The sequence below is a fragment of the Aspergillus homomorphus genome, assembly GCF_003184865.1.
Source record: "Aspergillus homomorphus CBS 101889 unplaced genomic scaffold BO97scaffold_44, whole genome shotgun sequence".
NCBI classification, from domain to species: Eukaryota; Fungi; Ascomycota; class Eurotiomycetes; order Eurotiales; family Aspergillaceae; genus Aspergillus; species Aspergillus homomorphus.
In genome coordinates, this window is record NW_020291930.1 from 40997 (window position 1) to 57362 (window position 16366).

A 16366-nucleotide genomic window follows, 5' to 3' on the forward strand; every position below is an offset into this window, starting at 1 on the left:
AGGTTTTCACTTTCTATTCTCTGTTGAAGGCTTCATTGTCTATGGTAAAATCATGTTTGCCGGCAATGACGAGCTTGAGGGGTGCTTTGAGATGTTGAAGCTGCTCGATCGCCGTCTCATACTCCGTAAGAAAGGAAGAGTCTGTCCTATCACCGCAGTGAATCAGAACATCCGCAGGGTGATTGTAGTGACTCTGGGGTGAGTCGTCGCCGTGCGTATCTGCGAAAATGAGAAAGCGCGTTCTGATTCTGGAGGCTGGGGATTCATGATAAATATGGATAGTGAGCATATTGTCGTATGAGAATGGAAGAAGTCGATAAGCGAGTAGCCGCAAGCACGGTCGAGCCCTGGTGCCTCGGAGTAAACCAGGCTGATAAGCGTCTAGCAGTTTGGTATTGAAGTGAAGGTTGAAAGACTATTCGTCTGAATTAGTGCTTTTAGTGAAAGAGAAGTCGAGCCATTGAGGTGGTGAAGGGACTGGAGGAAACTGTCAAGTTATAAGACGCTGTGCGGAATAATGACACCACGCCCGCTCGCACCTTCAGACACCATGGGCGGTATGCAATGAATCGGTCGTATCTATGACAAAACATACTTGAATGGCAAAACCACGCAAGAACATCTCGAGTGAAGATCGATTGAAACAATTCAGAGAGCAAGGCGCATAAGAGATTCATATTTTGAGAGGAAGGTAATGCGACGATTGAGAACGAGAGGACTTCGATAAGGAGGTAGATAACATCGCCGACCGTGCTGCAAGAAATGTTTGAGCGGGCCGACGACAAACAACATTATTTTCATATTAATAGCGCCACCATCCAGGCATATGCCCCTCAAGCTAGAACGTATACCGAAACGTCGGCGATTTGTCACCCATTGCCCTCAACTCGTCAACCGTATAGTCCGGTCTCAACTCTACTAATTTATCCACCCGTCGCGCATTGATGCGCTGATACGCCACTCTCATACATACCACACAGATCACGCCCATCAGAGCGAACCCCAGCTCGAGGGAGTGTCCGAGGATGTATCGCGGAGCATTTTGTTTACGGTAGAAGTGCGATGATATTGCTATATAACCGGTCAGTATCCATGGACTGTATGAGGATTCCATATGGCGTAAGGAAGATCGACCGACCTCCCGCGAAATTACCGATGCCAATGTACATGGCCATTCCTGCGGCACGTTTATGACTGGCAGCGAGGTTGGTGCTGAGCCAGGTGACAAGCCCTGGGATTGCAGGGTAGACTCCTGAGACGCGGTAAGTCATTGCGCTGGGATTCATAGGAGAGAGACGAATACCGAGGACTGCAAGAAATACTCCAAAGTAGATCACACCCGGCACCCAAGTCAAAGATCCAGCTAGACACACGAGGAACCCACATACGATGCAGGAGATATGGAACAGTAAGAGCGGGGAGCGCTGCCCCATGCGGTCGGAAAACCAGGCGGATACGACAGCTGCGACGGCAGCGGCGACGTACGGAGGAACCTGCACGCTGAGTACTGAGATGACATAAACCATGGAGTAAGGATGCATACCGTCAGCAGTTGTGCAGTCGAAGATGTGAAGCCGAGGTCTTTGATAATCGTGGGAAGGAAGAAGGAAATGCCGTACAAAGGGCACACCATCGCCAGGTAGACTGGAATGGTCAGTAGTGATCATTTCAGAGACGGTGTCAGGTAGAATTACTGAGAGTCCCCAGATAGACCTGCCAATCGCTCACCGCATCCCAAACATACTTCCACCTGAACTCGATGGTGTCTGGAACGACGTTGCCGTTGTCCGACCACTGCAACTGCAGGCGATGCAGAACCCACGCCCTCTCATCGTCCGTGAGAAACGACGCAGTATCCGGGTAGTCATAGAGAAGGAAGTAGGCCCCAATCGCAACGACAACCGTGGCGATACCCTCGATGATAAAGATCCATCGCCAACCAGAGTAGCCACTCAGCCCATCCATTTTCTGGCATACGATTAGAGCTTAGTCGAGGAAAACGGAGATACTCAACATACTCCGATCGCAAATGCCAGAATTCCTGAGAAAGCACCCGCGAAACTTGCTGCGCTGAAGAACATGGCCTGTCGCAACTGCGCCTCATGACGCGAGTACCACATCGTGATGTAGTAGGCTACTCCAGGGTAAAGACCCGCTTCTGCAGGATCGTTAGATTGTACAAAACTGAAACGGACACGACGACTCCCATACCTGTGATGCCGAGAAAAAGCCGCGCAATGAGAAGCCCAGAGTAGCTTGAAACCACGCCCGTCAAAGTCTTGAACCCGTCAGACAAGTAAGCTATAAAGCAATTGGCGACTAACCATGACAACTCCCCAGGCGACCATAATCGTTGGTATCCATATCGATGGGCGGATCTTTTTCAAGATCAGATTAGACGGAAGCTCAAACACAGCATACGTGAAGAAAAACACGGTAACTGAGAGGTTAGCTAAGAGTAGAGTGATCCGATGCTAACACATACGCGCCCAGTTATACTGTGCACCAACTAGGTGAAGGTCCTCCTCCATGCCTTCGATCCTGGCATTGCCAATGTTACCCCGGTCGAGAAAGCAGAACAGATAGAGAAGAGTCAGCATGGGCATGAGATGCAGGTCCATCTTGCGCAAGAGCCTCTGCTCGCGGGCCGGATCCCATTCTGTCTCTTCTCTTTGCCTCCTGCCGCGACATGTGGTGCTTGCTCTGTGGAAGCTCAGGGGCTTCTGTTCCATTATCACGAGGGCGCTTGCTGTCTGGACGACTCAAGAAGTGGGCGCGACGAGAGTAATGTTCCCCGGGTGATCCAAGCTTTCATGGGGAACGCCCAGCGGTCAACGCGGTTGCTTGCTTCACCAGGTGCAACGTTCCTCAGGCGTCACGCAAGGGGTCTTTGAGGAATGCGGGCGGCGCAGGTGGCTGTCAAATCCTCTATTTGCTGGCTGGCAGTACCGCAGTCTCCTCGCAGTTCGGCGGGCGAGGTGTTAGGAGTATGGAAGCCGGTGATGTTTGAATACCTACTGGGAGCCCATCCCGACCATGATTGTGGTGACATGTTGATGACAGGCAAGCCCGGACAAGCAAGAGGAACGCTTGGCTTATACCACGAGCAAGGTGTGTCACTTTGTCGGTCGACCAGTTTGCCGGCCCAAGTAGTGTTGACAGGTGGTCGCGGGCCGTTAACGGCAAGTAAATATCAATCTAGTAAAGACCTCTCTTATAGATTGCGACTCTGGATTGTTCATCCAGCCAAGATCATTTGTTGAAAGGCATTGCTGGTGCTCGAACAATGGACAGGGGCGTGTTCCAATCAGTGGCGGTGAGACTGTGTTGATGGCATCAGAAGGGAGGGATGGATCGCCCTTGCAGATCAGCCAGTAGTTATTGAGGATGCTGGATGGTCACAAAAAATTAGTCAGCGTGCTTGTGCAGGCATAAGAAGATTTCGATGGCGGGGAATATAGGTACTCCGCAGTCCCATGACGCATCCGTCCTCTCTCGATCGCATCATTTATGATAAATCGACAAACTGCGGTCTAAGGAGCCATACCTGGCTTTTACGATGAAGTGAAGGTTGCTTGGCTAGTATGAATGGAAAATGAAAGCAAGAGCTTACCCTGGAGGGTGAAAGATCAAGGGACTTGCTTTGCTTGTGGAACTCGTGGAACAGATCTTCAGAAACGTCGTCGACGAAGGGGAAGTGCACGAAAAGACACAAGATGAAAATGACCCAAAGGACAATAGCTCGCTGTAGTCAGCTCTATAAGGCAAAAGATGAAACTAGGTACTCCGTACGAATGTAGTCTATCTACCTCATGTGCCCCTTGTCCCTGTCTCTGACTCCCTGGATCAGTGTCTGCCTGAGGCATCTGCAAGGCGTGACGAGGCGCGACCGGCAGGCAACCAATGACCAGGCGATCAACAGGATGAAACTTTTCCGTCCTACCTCGGCTTCTTCTCACCTGATCAGTCAGTTTACACCCTGTTCATTCATCACCCTAGTACTAATGAGGTGAACCAACTGAAAGCAAATGTGTGAGAGGTTTGACCGCAACAATAGATCCTCCTTTCCCCTCCCTCTCCCTCTCCCTCTCCTTCTCTCTCCCTCCCCCCCGATCACCCCCAGGATTCCGAATTGGCACACCACCTCGAGTATTAAGATAAATATTCTGTGTGCCCCACATCCTTTTCTCGGGTTGAGTCCAACATGGTGGAAGTATCTTCCCTTTCCACAAAAATCTTCCAGCCGCTTCAAATCCCCATCCCTCCCTTCCCCCCCCCCCCCCCCCTCACTCAACTCACGAACACCTTCCAACCAGCCGATTGCCAATTGCATTTCTCCGATCTTATCGATCATGACTGTCTAAGTCGATCGGGGCTTCATCTTTCACTCGAAGACCTTGGACATGCGCACCAAGAGGGGCCCTATCCCCGCTCTCACTGGGCCCTCTGGCCAACCAGCTGGGGCGTCCGATCGAGTTTCCCGGGCCAAAGTCCTGATCCCGCGAGATCGGTCCCGGATCGTACTATCTAGCTCCCGCATACGCACCTCACGTGCCTGCGATCCGTGTAGACAACGCAAAGCCAAGTGCAATGGTGGGAAGCCTACTTGTGTCCAGTGCGATGGCTTGGCCCTGGAATGTACCTATTCCGAGCAGAAACGCACCCTCGAACAGAAGGAGCTTACCCTGCTGCGGAGCACCATCCGACGCCATGAGCGCATGTTCCAACTCATCTCCTCCCGACCCGCGAACCAGAACGATGAAACCACCGATCAGCTTCCCACAGAGTCGGCGCCAGTGGAGAACAACATGGAAGTGAGTCCTCAATCCCCATGTGACTTGACTTCTGTCGTCACTGACCCGTGATGCTGTGCTGAACTAGTCTATTCACAGGTCGTCCCTGGGGCTCCACAGTCTCAGGAGGAAGAGCCCCCATCCGCGGAGCTTCAGTATCCTAAAAGTCTAGATCAAGCTCTGTCGGTGCTTCAGGGGCAGCTCCGGGAATTGCATCAGATCTACCAGGTGATCCACGATTGTGATCCCGCCGCCTTGCCGGCCGTGGTGGATACCATCCGCCGTAGCTCATCGGTCCATGATGCCGCCATGCACCTCGACCGGCAGGTGTCAACGCAACGGCCCGGCGTCACCCTCAGCAGAGTGCAGCGCGCCTGGTTGAATCGGCTCTCGGGCAAAGCGGAGCTGATCAGTCGACATCCGCCATACACGGTCACTGCGGCGGAGAAATGGACGACCGTCGTCGACAGTCCGGTGGCTTCGCACCTCTTCTCGCTGTTCTTCGTCTGGGACAACCCCACCTGGCATTTGATCGAGCCGCGTGTGTTCCTCGATGACTTCCAGTCGGGACGGACGCAGTTTTGCTCCTCCCTGCTGGTGCACGCCATCCTCTTCTTTGCGTGTGTATGTATTGCTATCCCCTGGTCTGCTTATTCTGACCAAGGTAGCACTATTCATACGACCTAGAGAAACCATGGGACAGGAGGGAAGAGATGTCCATTGCCAAGCGACTGTTTCGAGAGATCGGACGTCTCTGGCAACGGGACAAAGACAAAGTATGTTTAACCACCGTTCAAGCCAGCCTGATTCTAGGGCTATTCTTCAACGCCACGGGGAAGGACAAGATCGGGGTGCAATACATCTACTATGGGGGCCAGATGGCATTGCAGCTCGGGTTGCATCTTTCTTCGTCGGCGGTCTTCCACAGTGACTCCGTCACGGAGGCACAGCGAAACAACTGGGCACATAAATTCATCGCCTGCGGCATCTACGACGTGCAATCGTGAGTGTCGATCTCCAGTGTGAGTAGGTGTGGAAGGCGCTGACGCTGAATAGAATAACCATGCAATTGTCGCGCAAACCTTCACCCTGGCGAGCTCCTCCGGAGAACTTCTTGTCGCCGGAAGAAGCCCTTCTCTCCGACGTCAATCAGCAATGGGCACCTTACCCGTTCACATTTCCCACATTCAAGCCCTACCCAAGTACAGGGATCTGCGTCCGCCGCAATCTTCTCATCCTCATCAACGATATTTCCAGTTTCGAAGCAGAGCTGCCATCCCGAGTCGACCTCCCAAGTTGGCAAAAAGGCACCATCATCCACGGGAAATTAGTCACATTCGAACGCACTTTGCCGATGGTACTGGGGATAGGCAGGAATAAAACCCCCCACAATCTCTGCCTTCAGTAGGTGGCCTTTCCTCTTCAGATCTGCAGACCGCTGACTGCTGCAGCCTATACTACCATATGGCCGTAGTCAACCTATGCGGGTTGTTCAATTCCCGCGAAGCCACCACAGCGAAAGATATAATCATTGCGGCGACGCAATTCAACCCACAGCAAGTATTGGAAGACGCCATGGACGCGATGGCGACGATCATTTTATTGTATCGTGTCTGCCACGGATGGAAGTCAATACCAGTGGTCATGGTCCACTACTTTTTCGTGATCGGGCTGCACGCAGCGTCGAATCTGCGGTCATCGAAATGGCGCGAAGCGCTGGTAAGCTGCGTGTCGGGACTCTGGCACATGGGACTCGCGTGGCGAATATGCCGACCCTTCCTGCGAACAATCCAGCTGGTGCTCAGCAACAGCGCAGACGCAACGTTGATCCCCGCCGAGGCGCAGGCCATCCTGCAGGAATTCAACGAGAAACTCTGGACTCAAGAAGAGATCCAATCCCTGGCCGCGAATTACGTGGTCCACCATCATCCGACGCGAGAAGGCACACCACCGGGCAGCAGTTTCCAAGGGGAAAGCCTGGAGAACCTGATTCGGGCTTTCGATAAACTAAGCACAGCGGACGATCAAGTAAGCGTGAGCGTGAGCGCAGCCTGATACAGTCATACGATACAATTCTGCATACGCCTCACTAGATACACGAGGGAGCCTTTCTGCGTTTCTTTATTGTTTTTGTTTTTCGTCATGTCAGACACGATGCATGACCATGAATGAGCGATGAGAATACACGACTCACGCCATCATCACATATTACCCACCGAGAAAACGGTTATCGATAGAACACGAAATCATACGGCCTTCAACAATTTTGAGAAGTCTGCCGGAACTGCTTGAGTGGCAGACCTACTACAGCTCGCTGGGTTTATTGGCTGACCGAATTAAATTGGCCGGCTGCGTGGCAGGACCCATGCGCGCTGGCCCAGTAGACCACCAGTAGCCATCGCGGGGATCAATGATGTTATTGTGGGCTAACAATCATGAGCAGAACAGCGGCCTCAGCTGTGTGCGTCCGTGTCCGCAATGACCAGCCCATCCTCCGCGCGCCTCGTCCACTCCATCCAACTACCATCATATAACCTTCTAGGACCCTTCGCACCTATCTCCGCGAGCGCCAGATCGAGCGCAGCGGCAGTAACGCCAGAGTTACAGGTTAAGATCCACGAGCGCGGAGCCTCACTCGCAACCGAAAGGCCCGCCTCCTCAAAGACAGTCCTGAGTTTCGCCGCCGGCAGAATCACCTTGGAGGTCTCATCCAATAGTCTCGCCAACGGCACATTAATCGCACCAGGGATATGACCCGACCGCAAGCTGTTATCGTCTTCAGGTTGCAGCCCACTAAACCGGCCCGCGATCCTAGCATCCACAATCCTGACATCCTCATCCCCGACTAACCCCCTAACCTCCTCATACACAATCACCCTATCCGGCTCCGCGATGGTCGGAATAGGATACCCCTTCCCCTCCCCCTCCCCCCATTCAACCCCAACCCCAATCCCCACCCCACCCGCTAGAGAAAATCCCCCTGAGATAGGAAACCCACAATCCACATACACGCGGAAATTATTCAGGATGTGCACGCCGGCGCGCCCGAAAAACGTGCACATCCACGCCACGCGCGGTGCGCTGTACGTGCCGATCTCGTAGGCGTCGTAGACGACTAGGATGTCGGAGGGCCGGATGTCGAGCGCCGTCATGGCGGCGGCGAAGGCGGCGGCGGAAGGGAGCATGAGGGGGTAGGGCGAGGTGGTGTCGCGGATGAGGGACTGGTCGAAGAATCTAGGCATAGCGTGTTGGTACGTGGTTTTTTGGTCTTGTGGGTGTGGGGTGTACGCGGTGATAGGGAGGTCAGGTTTGAGGTAGGTGGATAGGTGGGTAGTAAAGCTGTGTGGAGATACGAGCGGTCGTCTGAAGTAGTTGACACTGTAGTTGACGGTGCTAGATACTGTAGTAGACGGTGCCGACACCATAGCATAGCGACTCATCGCAGCGCCTGTAGCAAGGGAGGTAGGAGAGCGTACTTCGAACCAGGGAGATGCCGCGCTTCGAACGCGGGGAGCAGCGCCGGCCGGCCAGCGGCCAGTGGTACGATCCGCCGCTCTGTTGTTTTCGTCGAGACTACATGGTGGTATTCCGATGGTGTGATGAGGTAGGAGGTGAACGGGTCCGCCATTCTCTGTGATGCCTCCGAGCTGGTACGTGGAGTGAGATTTTGAGGAGGGATCGCGGAGTATCCCTAGAGCGCTATCGTGTGAGGCCGTGCGGCGAGAGTCTGGACCTTTTCGGCTGTGCTGGTGTATTGTTAGTCAGCGGGAATTATGTACATAGTAGATATCTGTATCTGTGCTTAGTTGTGGTAAGTTGTAGTGCATGCATGTTATTTCGGTGGACTTTACTGGGACTTTGTCGGATTGTTTGTTGTCTGTATATCTCGCTTGAGTATATCTTCTTGATTCTGCTGGTTTTCAGGGGTTGTGTATAGTGGTTTGTGGAACTGCCTGGCGTAGCTTTTGGAGTATACAAATCGGACCCCTAATGATCCACTCTTACCATCGTTACTATAAAATCTAGACTTACTCGGTACTCCATAGCCATTTGGTACAATACAATCTAATAGAGAAGTGAGTAAAGCATGCCCAAAATTATCGGACTGCCCCTATCTGAAAAAGTGAGTACTTAGCAATTTTGAAGACTTTGTACCTGATAAAGTAAACACAGGCACAACACCATAGCGTTGACTATAGAGACAGCTATTAAAGTGCACAAACTTCTTCTCTTTCTTTCACTTACCACTACTGCGGTGGTTTGTAGCGCCAATGTGCATCGATTTGCTTTGAGAGTGGAATTGGTTGGCTTGGGTGATGTCTAGTACAAGTAGATGAATAGAGACTGAACCTTGATCTTTGAGACAGTAAGGCCATGTAACTTTTTCCAAGATTAGAGTCTGTAGCGACCGTGAAACCCAAAGTGAACTGATGTCAGGCTGTACGGTATGGCTGCACTACCTATCCAGTATACTTCAGACCTGATTGACATTGGCGTTGGTTGAGTCTGGCACTGTCACTTGGATCTGAGCATTATAATATTATAGCAATACAGCACTGATCAGCGATCAGCTCACGTCTCGGTCATATCAAGGAAGTCAGGCTGCTAGACCACCAAGGAAAGGAAGTGGAGTTGTGGTGATGTTCCATTATAGACAGTAGCGCGGAAAAGACCACTAAAATGCACCCAGCCTCATTGATAAGCCCAGGCTAGACCGCCCTCTTCTTATGGCAGAGCGCGATATGCAATGACCAGCAGAAATCACTCGGAGAAGGCGGTCACCGAGCCCGGCGATCTCCACGTCCCTGAGGGGAAGCAAACTCTTGTCAGGGCGCTGGAGCTGGCTCTCATTCGCCATCTATTCTTATACTCCCCGCCCTGTCCTCCTCACTTCAGGTGCTCTCTTCTTGACTAACCCGGTGCCTTGTATGTCGTACCTTGGCTGGCCTGCTCCCACTGAAGATAGAAAGGTAATTTGTCGATCAACCTTACCGCCTGATGATAAGCGTGCACCCCACTGTTTTGCCATACCTCACGAGAACCACTCTAACTCATCTATCGGCAGGTCATCTTCCTCCCGTTGGTACCAGAGAGGCACAACGCGAGAAGCTGTGAAGATGGAGAAACTCCCTCGCGAGCTCATCGACATGGTGAGTCCCGGGCGGGTCTCAAACAAGCGCTGAAGTCTAATCGCAACGGCGTAGATTGTGTCGTACGTCCAAGCCGAAGACGAACGCCAAGTAGATTTAGACCTGAAAAACGACCTCCGTGCAGCACGAGAAGCAGAGCAACGGGCTCTGAAGCGAGGGCGTCCCCCTCCAGAGGTGCCGGTGTTTGAGCGTACTAACCCCGCGACCCTGCCTCGCTTACGACTTGTCAACAAGACCTTCTGCACCTGGGCTTCCCCTCGCGTGTTTCACAGTGTCGCTATCCAGATCATGCCCCGGGAGGAATTCTCCCCGCGATTAGCAACCATCAGCAACAGTCCTTACGCGACTTACGTTCGTGCAATCAACATCCGAATTGGAGACTCCAGTTGCAACTGTGGTGGCCGCCGGCGGTTCACCAAGCAAGATGCCCAATCACTCACGACTTCATTGAGCCGGCTCTGCAACATCGGCCACATGGAGATCATGAGCGGCCTCCCTGTCAACGGCGAGCAAGACAAGCGACGCGCGCTAAGAATCTTTCACAGCATCCTCCAAGGCGTCTCGCCCAAGCTGATCTCCTTGTGCATGGACGTCCCCTTCATCCCCATCGACACCGCACACCTCACGCCCGAGTTCCGAGACACAGAAAAGCATCTGGAGCCGATCCTGCCACGCTTGACCGAGTTCGAGATCTGGCAGGAGGAGCACAACAAACGGCCCCTGTCCCAACCGAGCTTCGCCACCTGGGTCTTCGGCCTGATCGCTGCAGCCGCGAATCCGAATAACAGGCGTCGAGCTCAGCGCCCGCCCAGCCGAGTGACCCGCGCTTCCGCCCAGTTAAGGCTGCAAGATATTCCGGCGGGGCCCTCCCCGCCCTGTCTCCAGACCATTGACCTCGGCTCCGTGAGCATCTCTGCGCGGAGCCTCGCGTTCCTGCTCGCACAGAGCAAGCACTTGATCTGGCATATCGTGTTTGAGGACGTGCGACTCATCGACGGCGGCTGGCAGGACATCCTGGCGATCATGGCGCAGATGCCGAATCTGGAGTATTGCCGGTTCGACGACTGCAGCTTCCCGTCCCACAACTCCGACACCCGATACGCGTACTTCAGCTTCCCGCTGGAGGCGCCCCCGTCCTCCGACTACGACAGCGACAGCCTCCCGTCGCTCGACAACGACGACGACTCCCTCGGCTTCGGTACCGAGGAGGAGGACATGTCCAGCGGAACAGAGATCTCAGCAGACGACGACTATCCACCTCCATGGGCACCACCGCCCGGCGCGGTAGCCGAGGCGGACGATCTGAGCGTGTCCGAAAGCGAAACAGATACCTCGGCCAGCGACGACGAGTATGGCGGCGGTCCACCACCACAATCACTACCACTACCCGACGCACTCCTGGTCGCGCCCCCCGGAATGACCGTGGCAGATGTGCAGGTGACGGTGATGACGAACGTCATCATGACGGTGCCGGTGCCGAGCTTCCTGACCCAGGCCAACATCCAGCCAATGCTTCTTGACGCTGAGGGCTCGGTCATGACCGACGATAGCTCGGTCGACTCGGACGACTCGTTGGAGGGCGAGAACGCCTCGATCTACTCTTTCATCTCCGGCGAGCTGGATACCATCCCGGAGGAGCTTGTCCCGGCCTGTAGTACGCTCCTCCGTCGCGTCGAAGCGAACCGGAAGGCTCTCGGCAAGAGGCCCCTGCTGCGGAATAGCCGGTGGTTGTTGAACAAGGAGGCGTTGCATATGTAGCTTGGTATCATCTTTCGGGAATCCTTATTTTTCTTTGCCTTTTAGTACGATTGTGCTTCGTCAGTAAACTAGTAGTCTTAGCACAGGGGTCTCTGTGGGCGTGCGTAAGTGGCTATTCTCGCCTTAATTTATCTTGGATTGCGTCGCCGTTCGTGGAATCGTGCAAGCAATCTTGCAGTAAATCTCATATGTACTGTAGTTCACATCTCCCCCAGTGTTCTGTATCTCCGCAAGAGCTATTGCGTTAACAAGAGAAGGCCACTCTGTAGCCAGTTAGTCAGAGCGCAAAGTCGGCGGCGGCGGGCGGGCCATGACCGATCCGGGGACGTCTCAATGGACAAGTCGCATATACGTCGCAAAATGCGCGATACCTGCTCCTTGGATGTGTTGATCTGTTTTCATAAGAACATACTGAGTATAACTACCCATCGGGACTATTAAGCACAATCATGAGGCTGCTGCTGCCCAGTCTGATGAGCGGAAGGACCTTCGAGACGTGAGGCTGGCTTGTTGGGTAACAATCTGGGTTTGAGGATGGTCACAATGATCAGAGACACAAGAGGCCTAATAGTAGAAAACCGGGCCTTCTGTGTTAGGTAGACGGGAAACTACGTATGGTGTTTCGACAGGGGTTTTCGATATAGCTCCAGTGGTTGCAACTTGGATGATCGGTATATAGCTCCCCCCTTCGGACATGCATGGCATTTGGGCTCTAGCGGAGGTCGTTCTAGTACTCATCCCTGGTGGATGGCATTCGGAAAAGATGCTCGGAAGCACGCGCGCAAAAGATTTTGTTGGCCTGTCGCAATTGGCTGGAGTGCACGTCGACTCTGACGTTCTTGAGGGCTATGACTTGTCATACTGGTCTTAATAGTCTGGAATATAGGACACTATCTGCGCCAAAGTAAGTCTAAATCTCCCTGGAAGCGTGCATGAGCCTTACAATGACGATTCCTTGACCGTACTGCACCTGGTTCCTTGTATAATAATTTTGTTGTGTTTGGACAAGGTTGTTTCTGGCGCATAGTAGCAGGCATCAGGCGTCTGTTCTCTTACGAAAATATGTTCTCAATAATGTATGTGGCGGACTCAGGCAGAATTGAAGGTTGAAGTCACGAGATGTGTTGTGCTTGAGTTCCCCGCCCACGACCAGGTAGACCTCTCTTTCTTCCCGAGCCGTACGATAACCGCTCTTCATTCATTTCTCACTGACTCATCAATTCTTGCTTGAATCTTGTGAAATCTGGTCCCCAGCAGTGCAAACTATTTCAAACCCGCAACGCCGTGAGGAAATTGACGACATTTGTCTTTGAGGTGGACTTGGGTCTCCCGATTGACGGCAAGTCGTCCTACAGCTCCACAAGTGTCATATGTTAGACCAAAGCATATTCCTTGCAGTGACTAACTGACAAACTTTTTGCAACCATAGACAAAGTTGATGCTATTCCTGTGATACAAGGTCGATGCTGATGCGCATCGAACGAGACAGTTTATGTGGGAGCATCATCAAGAAAGATTCGCCGAGGTTGAGTTGAGCTGGGCCCTTTGTGCCAAGCACAAATACTAAGTCTCAGGCATCCTACTCAAGATGCTGTATGTTGATATACGCAGCTAAGACGGCTCTCGGCTCACGTTGCATGAACTCACCCTCGATCAGGGTCTAGACAGAGACAGGGAGTGACGGTGATGTGGATTGTTTATGGCCTTATGTCATGGTCCTGACTAGATGACGATCATTTTCCGTTAGGAGGATGCCCAGACACCGGCAGAACTTGGCGAGCCGCACCGCTCCAATAACTTGTCGGTGACAAGCTTTGTGTCCGATGACATAGCGACCGAAGGGAGGAAGGCCGCAGGACTCTCATCTTCTGCGTCTCACCACACACGACGGATGACTTTTTGGGTAAAGGTGGTCGGCCACGACATGGCTTGTGAGCTAAATTTATCGCTCCGCAGCTCCTGCAGCGATTTGCGTTCTCCCCGATTGAATTCTTGCCGGGGCGACCCTTAATGCCGCACCGCGGCTCGGATTGGCCGGATGGACTCCACCATACCCTGTTGCTTCTCCAAGGATGTCCGGCAGATCAGTGACGTATGGAGCTGACAATGACTGCATCGTTTTTTTTGCAGTCTGGGGCATATTCTGGTGCCTGTCAATGATGTAATAGGTAAACTGCCCTACGTGGTTCTGGTTTTCACCCTGATCCACAAGGCACACCGTTGAAATCCAAAAACATATATAGGTGGCAGACCTCGCGCTCAACTACGGTGAAGTGCAGCAGTAACCATCCCGCAGTACAGAGCATCAGATCAGCCCTACCAGGGTTGTCCAAGCCGTCCACGATGAAGACCTTCACCTCCCTCCTCGCGCTCAGCACCCTTGCTACAACCACCACGGGGATCGGTTTCAACCCGCTGCATCACCTGGCCGGCATCACACCATACTACGCTCCCCAGGACCCTCCCATTGATCCCAAGCCACACCCGGGGTGCAACGTGACCCGCGCAGCATACCTTGTGCGCCATGCCGCGATCTACGCCAACGACTTCGACTACGAGTCGTACATCGAGCCCTTCGTCGAGAAGCTGCGCAACACGACGCAGGACTGGAAATCGACTGGCGCGCTCTCGTTTCTCCGGAACTGGACCGCCCCGATCGACGACGAGCACCTCGAGAAACTGACCCGCGTCGGCCTCCAGGAAGCGACCACCCTCGGTATAAAATTGCATCAGCACTACCCCACGCTCCAAGCAAACAAAGTGTGGTCGTCGACTGCCGAACGCACCGTCAAGTCCGCAGAGGGATTCATCAACGGGTACACCCACAACCAGTCCTCGACCGTGGATCTCGTGCAAATCGCCGAGTCCAAGTCGACGGGCGCAGACTCTTTGACACCATACAAGGCCTGCCCGGCCTACAGCTCGAGCTACGGCAGCGACCAGTCGAAGGTATGCCCGCAGCACCCAGTCCCCTCCCACACCTCCACCCCCCTTCCGAAGACCCTCCGATCCTAACACCAAGAAAACAGGAATTCATCGAACACTACACAGCCCCCATCATCGCCCGTCTGGACACCCTCGCACCAAAATTCAACTTCACATCTGACGACGTGACCGCGATGTTCGAGCTCTGCGGCTACGAGACCGTGATCCGGGGATTCTCACCATTCTGCTCGCTGAGCATATTCAGCTCCGCAGAATGGCTGGCCTTCGAATACGCCAACGACATCATGTATTTCTACAACACGGGCTACGGGCGGCCGCTGACGCCGCACATCGGACTTCCCTGGGTCAATGCCAGCTGGGCCATGGTGTCGGGTAACACCAACACGAGTGACACGCTGTATGTCTCGTTCACGCACCGCGAGCTGCCGCCCACGGTCGTCACGGCGTTGGGCCTGTTCAACAACAGCGCTTACACGGGCGCGGCCGACCTCAACGGGACCATGCCCCTCGATCAGATCAACTATAACCGCGCCTGGAAGAGTAGTCATATCCTCCCTTTCCTCGGGAACATCGCCATCGAGCGGCTCGAGTGCGACGTCCCTGGCTACGAGGACCCCGAGTACTACCGTGTACTGGTCAACTCGGCCCCGCAGCCGTTGGTGGGCTGTCGCGACGGGCCTGGTGAGAGCTGCTCCCGCGCCGCGTTCAGCAAGTTCATCCAGGAGCGTGAGGAGTTGTATGGGGACTTTGGAGGCGCCTGTGGCAATGGTTCTGCTGTTGGCACTCTGGATATCTATAACTAGTTCTATTGAAGGAGCAGGTGTTGATGGGTGATGGAAATTATGAATAATGATTGATATAGTTGTAATATATAAAGCTTTTTCTTCTTAAGTAGACATTGATAGAAAGAAAAGTAAAGACCGGCTCTTAAACAACTGACCTTTGTGACTGAATGATTTATTCATCAGACATTCAGGCCATGATTTCAGTCTCTTTCCTGTATTAGGACATGGGTTTGCCAGCAGGGTCCTTGCCGATGTGACACAGGTATATTGCTCGCACATGAGCATTTCCATAAATGCGCAAGGAACCCGAGCAGCCAAGTATCATTTTCCGACGTACAGCTCCCACAAAGCACGCTGGGGCTTAAGGAAGTATATAGCTGGGCTCGAGTCTGAGAAAGGAAACGGTGCAGAGTGCAAGCAGCATCGTCCATTAGCACTTTCTTTCGCCGCCTGTTCTTCAAGGCTGAATCTCCGTATGAGCGGAGCCGGAAAGGAAACGTCGTCGAGGAAAATTATCTTGACGGGAATGTCGAATGCAGCTACATGTTCCAACCTTGAGCAAATTGTCTCCCCAAGCTCATCCTGATGGAAGAAAGTTACCACCGACGTACCCGCACGGCTGGCTCAAACGGAGCGACTGAGACAATGAACCGTCAAGCTGCATGTATATGCTGCAGACGCCAAGCTGGAGATGGCTCTGTGATAGCAGTGTCTCTATTTGTCCACTTCAATCGAGGAGTAATGAGTGGCATGCTGAGCGATTGACGTCATGTTTCAAGCTACGATTGCAGTGTCGGGTCCGTAGACGTGAGACATTTGGAAATCCTCTCTTCTGAACTTATGCGAGTGTTAATTTATGGTTCCGGGATGTACTGCTACATGATGGCTGAATAGATCGTTGTAAACAGTGCGTCTGTCGAACTGCGCTTGCTTC

General features: G+C 53.2%; 5 protein-coding genes across 5 annotated transcripts; 3 read left to right on the forward strand and 2 right to left on the reverse strand.

The window, feature by feature from the left end:
• Positions 1-838: 838 nt before the first annotated feature.
• On the reverse strand, positions 839-2732 carry BO97DRAFT_353299 (MFS general substrate transporter; the record flags this gene model as incomplete). The annotated part of the gene is made up of 9 exons (XM_025692050.1): positions 839-1071; positions 1139-1249; positions 1298-1493; positions 1544-1644; positions 1695-1968; positions 2019-2158; positions 2212-2278; positions 2325-2440; positions 2486-2732. 9 exons carry the CDS (start codon positions 2730-2732, stop codon positions 839-841), a joined length of 1485 nt encoding a protein of 494 aa, XP_025547875.1.
• A 1671-nt stretch (positions 2733-4403) lies between these two features.
• BO97DRAFT_428037 (uncharacterized protein) lies at positions 4404-6848 on the forward strand (the record flags this gene model as incomplete). Its single annotated transcript, XM_025697250.1, has 5 exons — positions 4404-4814; positions 4893-5417; positions 5462-5796; positions 5850-6197; positions 6245-6848. 5 exons carry the CDS (start codon positions 4404-4406, stop codon positions 6846-6848), a joined length of 2223 nt encoding a protein of 740 aa, XP_025547876.1.
• Positions 6849-7023: 175 nt separating this feature from the next.
• On the reverse strand, positions 7024-8843 carry BO97DRAFT_459948 (sulfurtransferase; the record flags this gene model as incomplete). Its single annotated transcript, XM_025699318.1, has 2 exons — positions 7024-8539; positions 8826-8843. 2 exons carry the CDS (start codon positions 8841-8843, stop codon positions 7247-7249), a joined length of 1311 nt encoding a protein of 436 aa, XP_025547877.1. The 3' UTR covers positions 7024-7246.
• An 888-nt stretch (positions 8844-9731) lies between these two features.
• On the forward strand, positions 9732-11776 carry BO97DRAFT_408125 (uncharacterized protein). Its single transcript, XM_025695786.1, has 2 exons — positions 9732-9763; positions 9859-11776. Exon 2 carries the CDS (start codon positions 10232-10234, stop codon positions 11699-11701), a length of 1470 nt encoding a protein of 489 aa, XP_025547878.1. The 5' UTR covers positions 9732-9763; positions 9859-10231; the 3' UTR covers positions 11702-11776.
• A 2268-nt stretch (positions 11777-14044) lies between these two features.
• Positions 14045-15450, forward strand: BO97DRAFT_417398 (putative histidine acid phosphatase; the record flags this gene model as incomplete). The annotated part of the gene is made up of 2 exons (XM_025696479.1): positions 14045-14650; positions 14731-15450. The coding sequence occupies 2 exons, from the start codon at positions 14045-14047 to the stop codon at positions 15448-15450; spliced, it is 1326 nt and encodes a 441-aa protein (XP_025547879.1).
• Positions 15451-16366: the final 916 nt, after the last annotated feature.

What these genes read in the sequence shown, in the direction of transcription:
- BO97DRAFT_408125 (XM_025695786.1), top strand. Translation starts at nt 10,232, where the DNA reads ATGCCCCGGGAGGAATTCTCCCCGCGATTAGCAACCATCAGCAACAGT.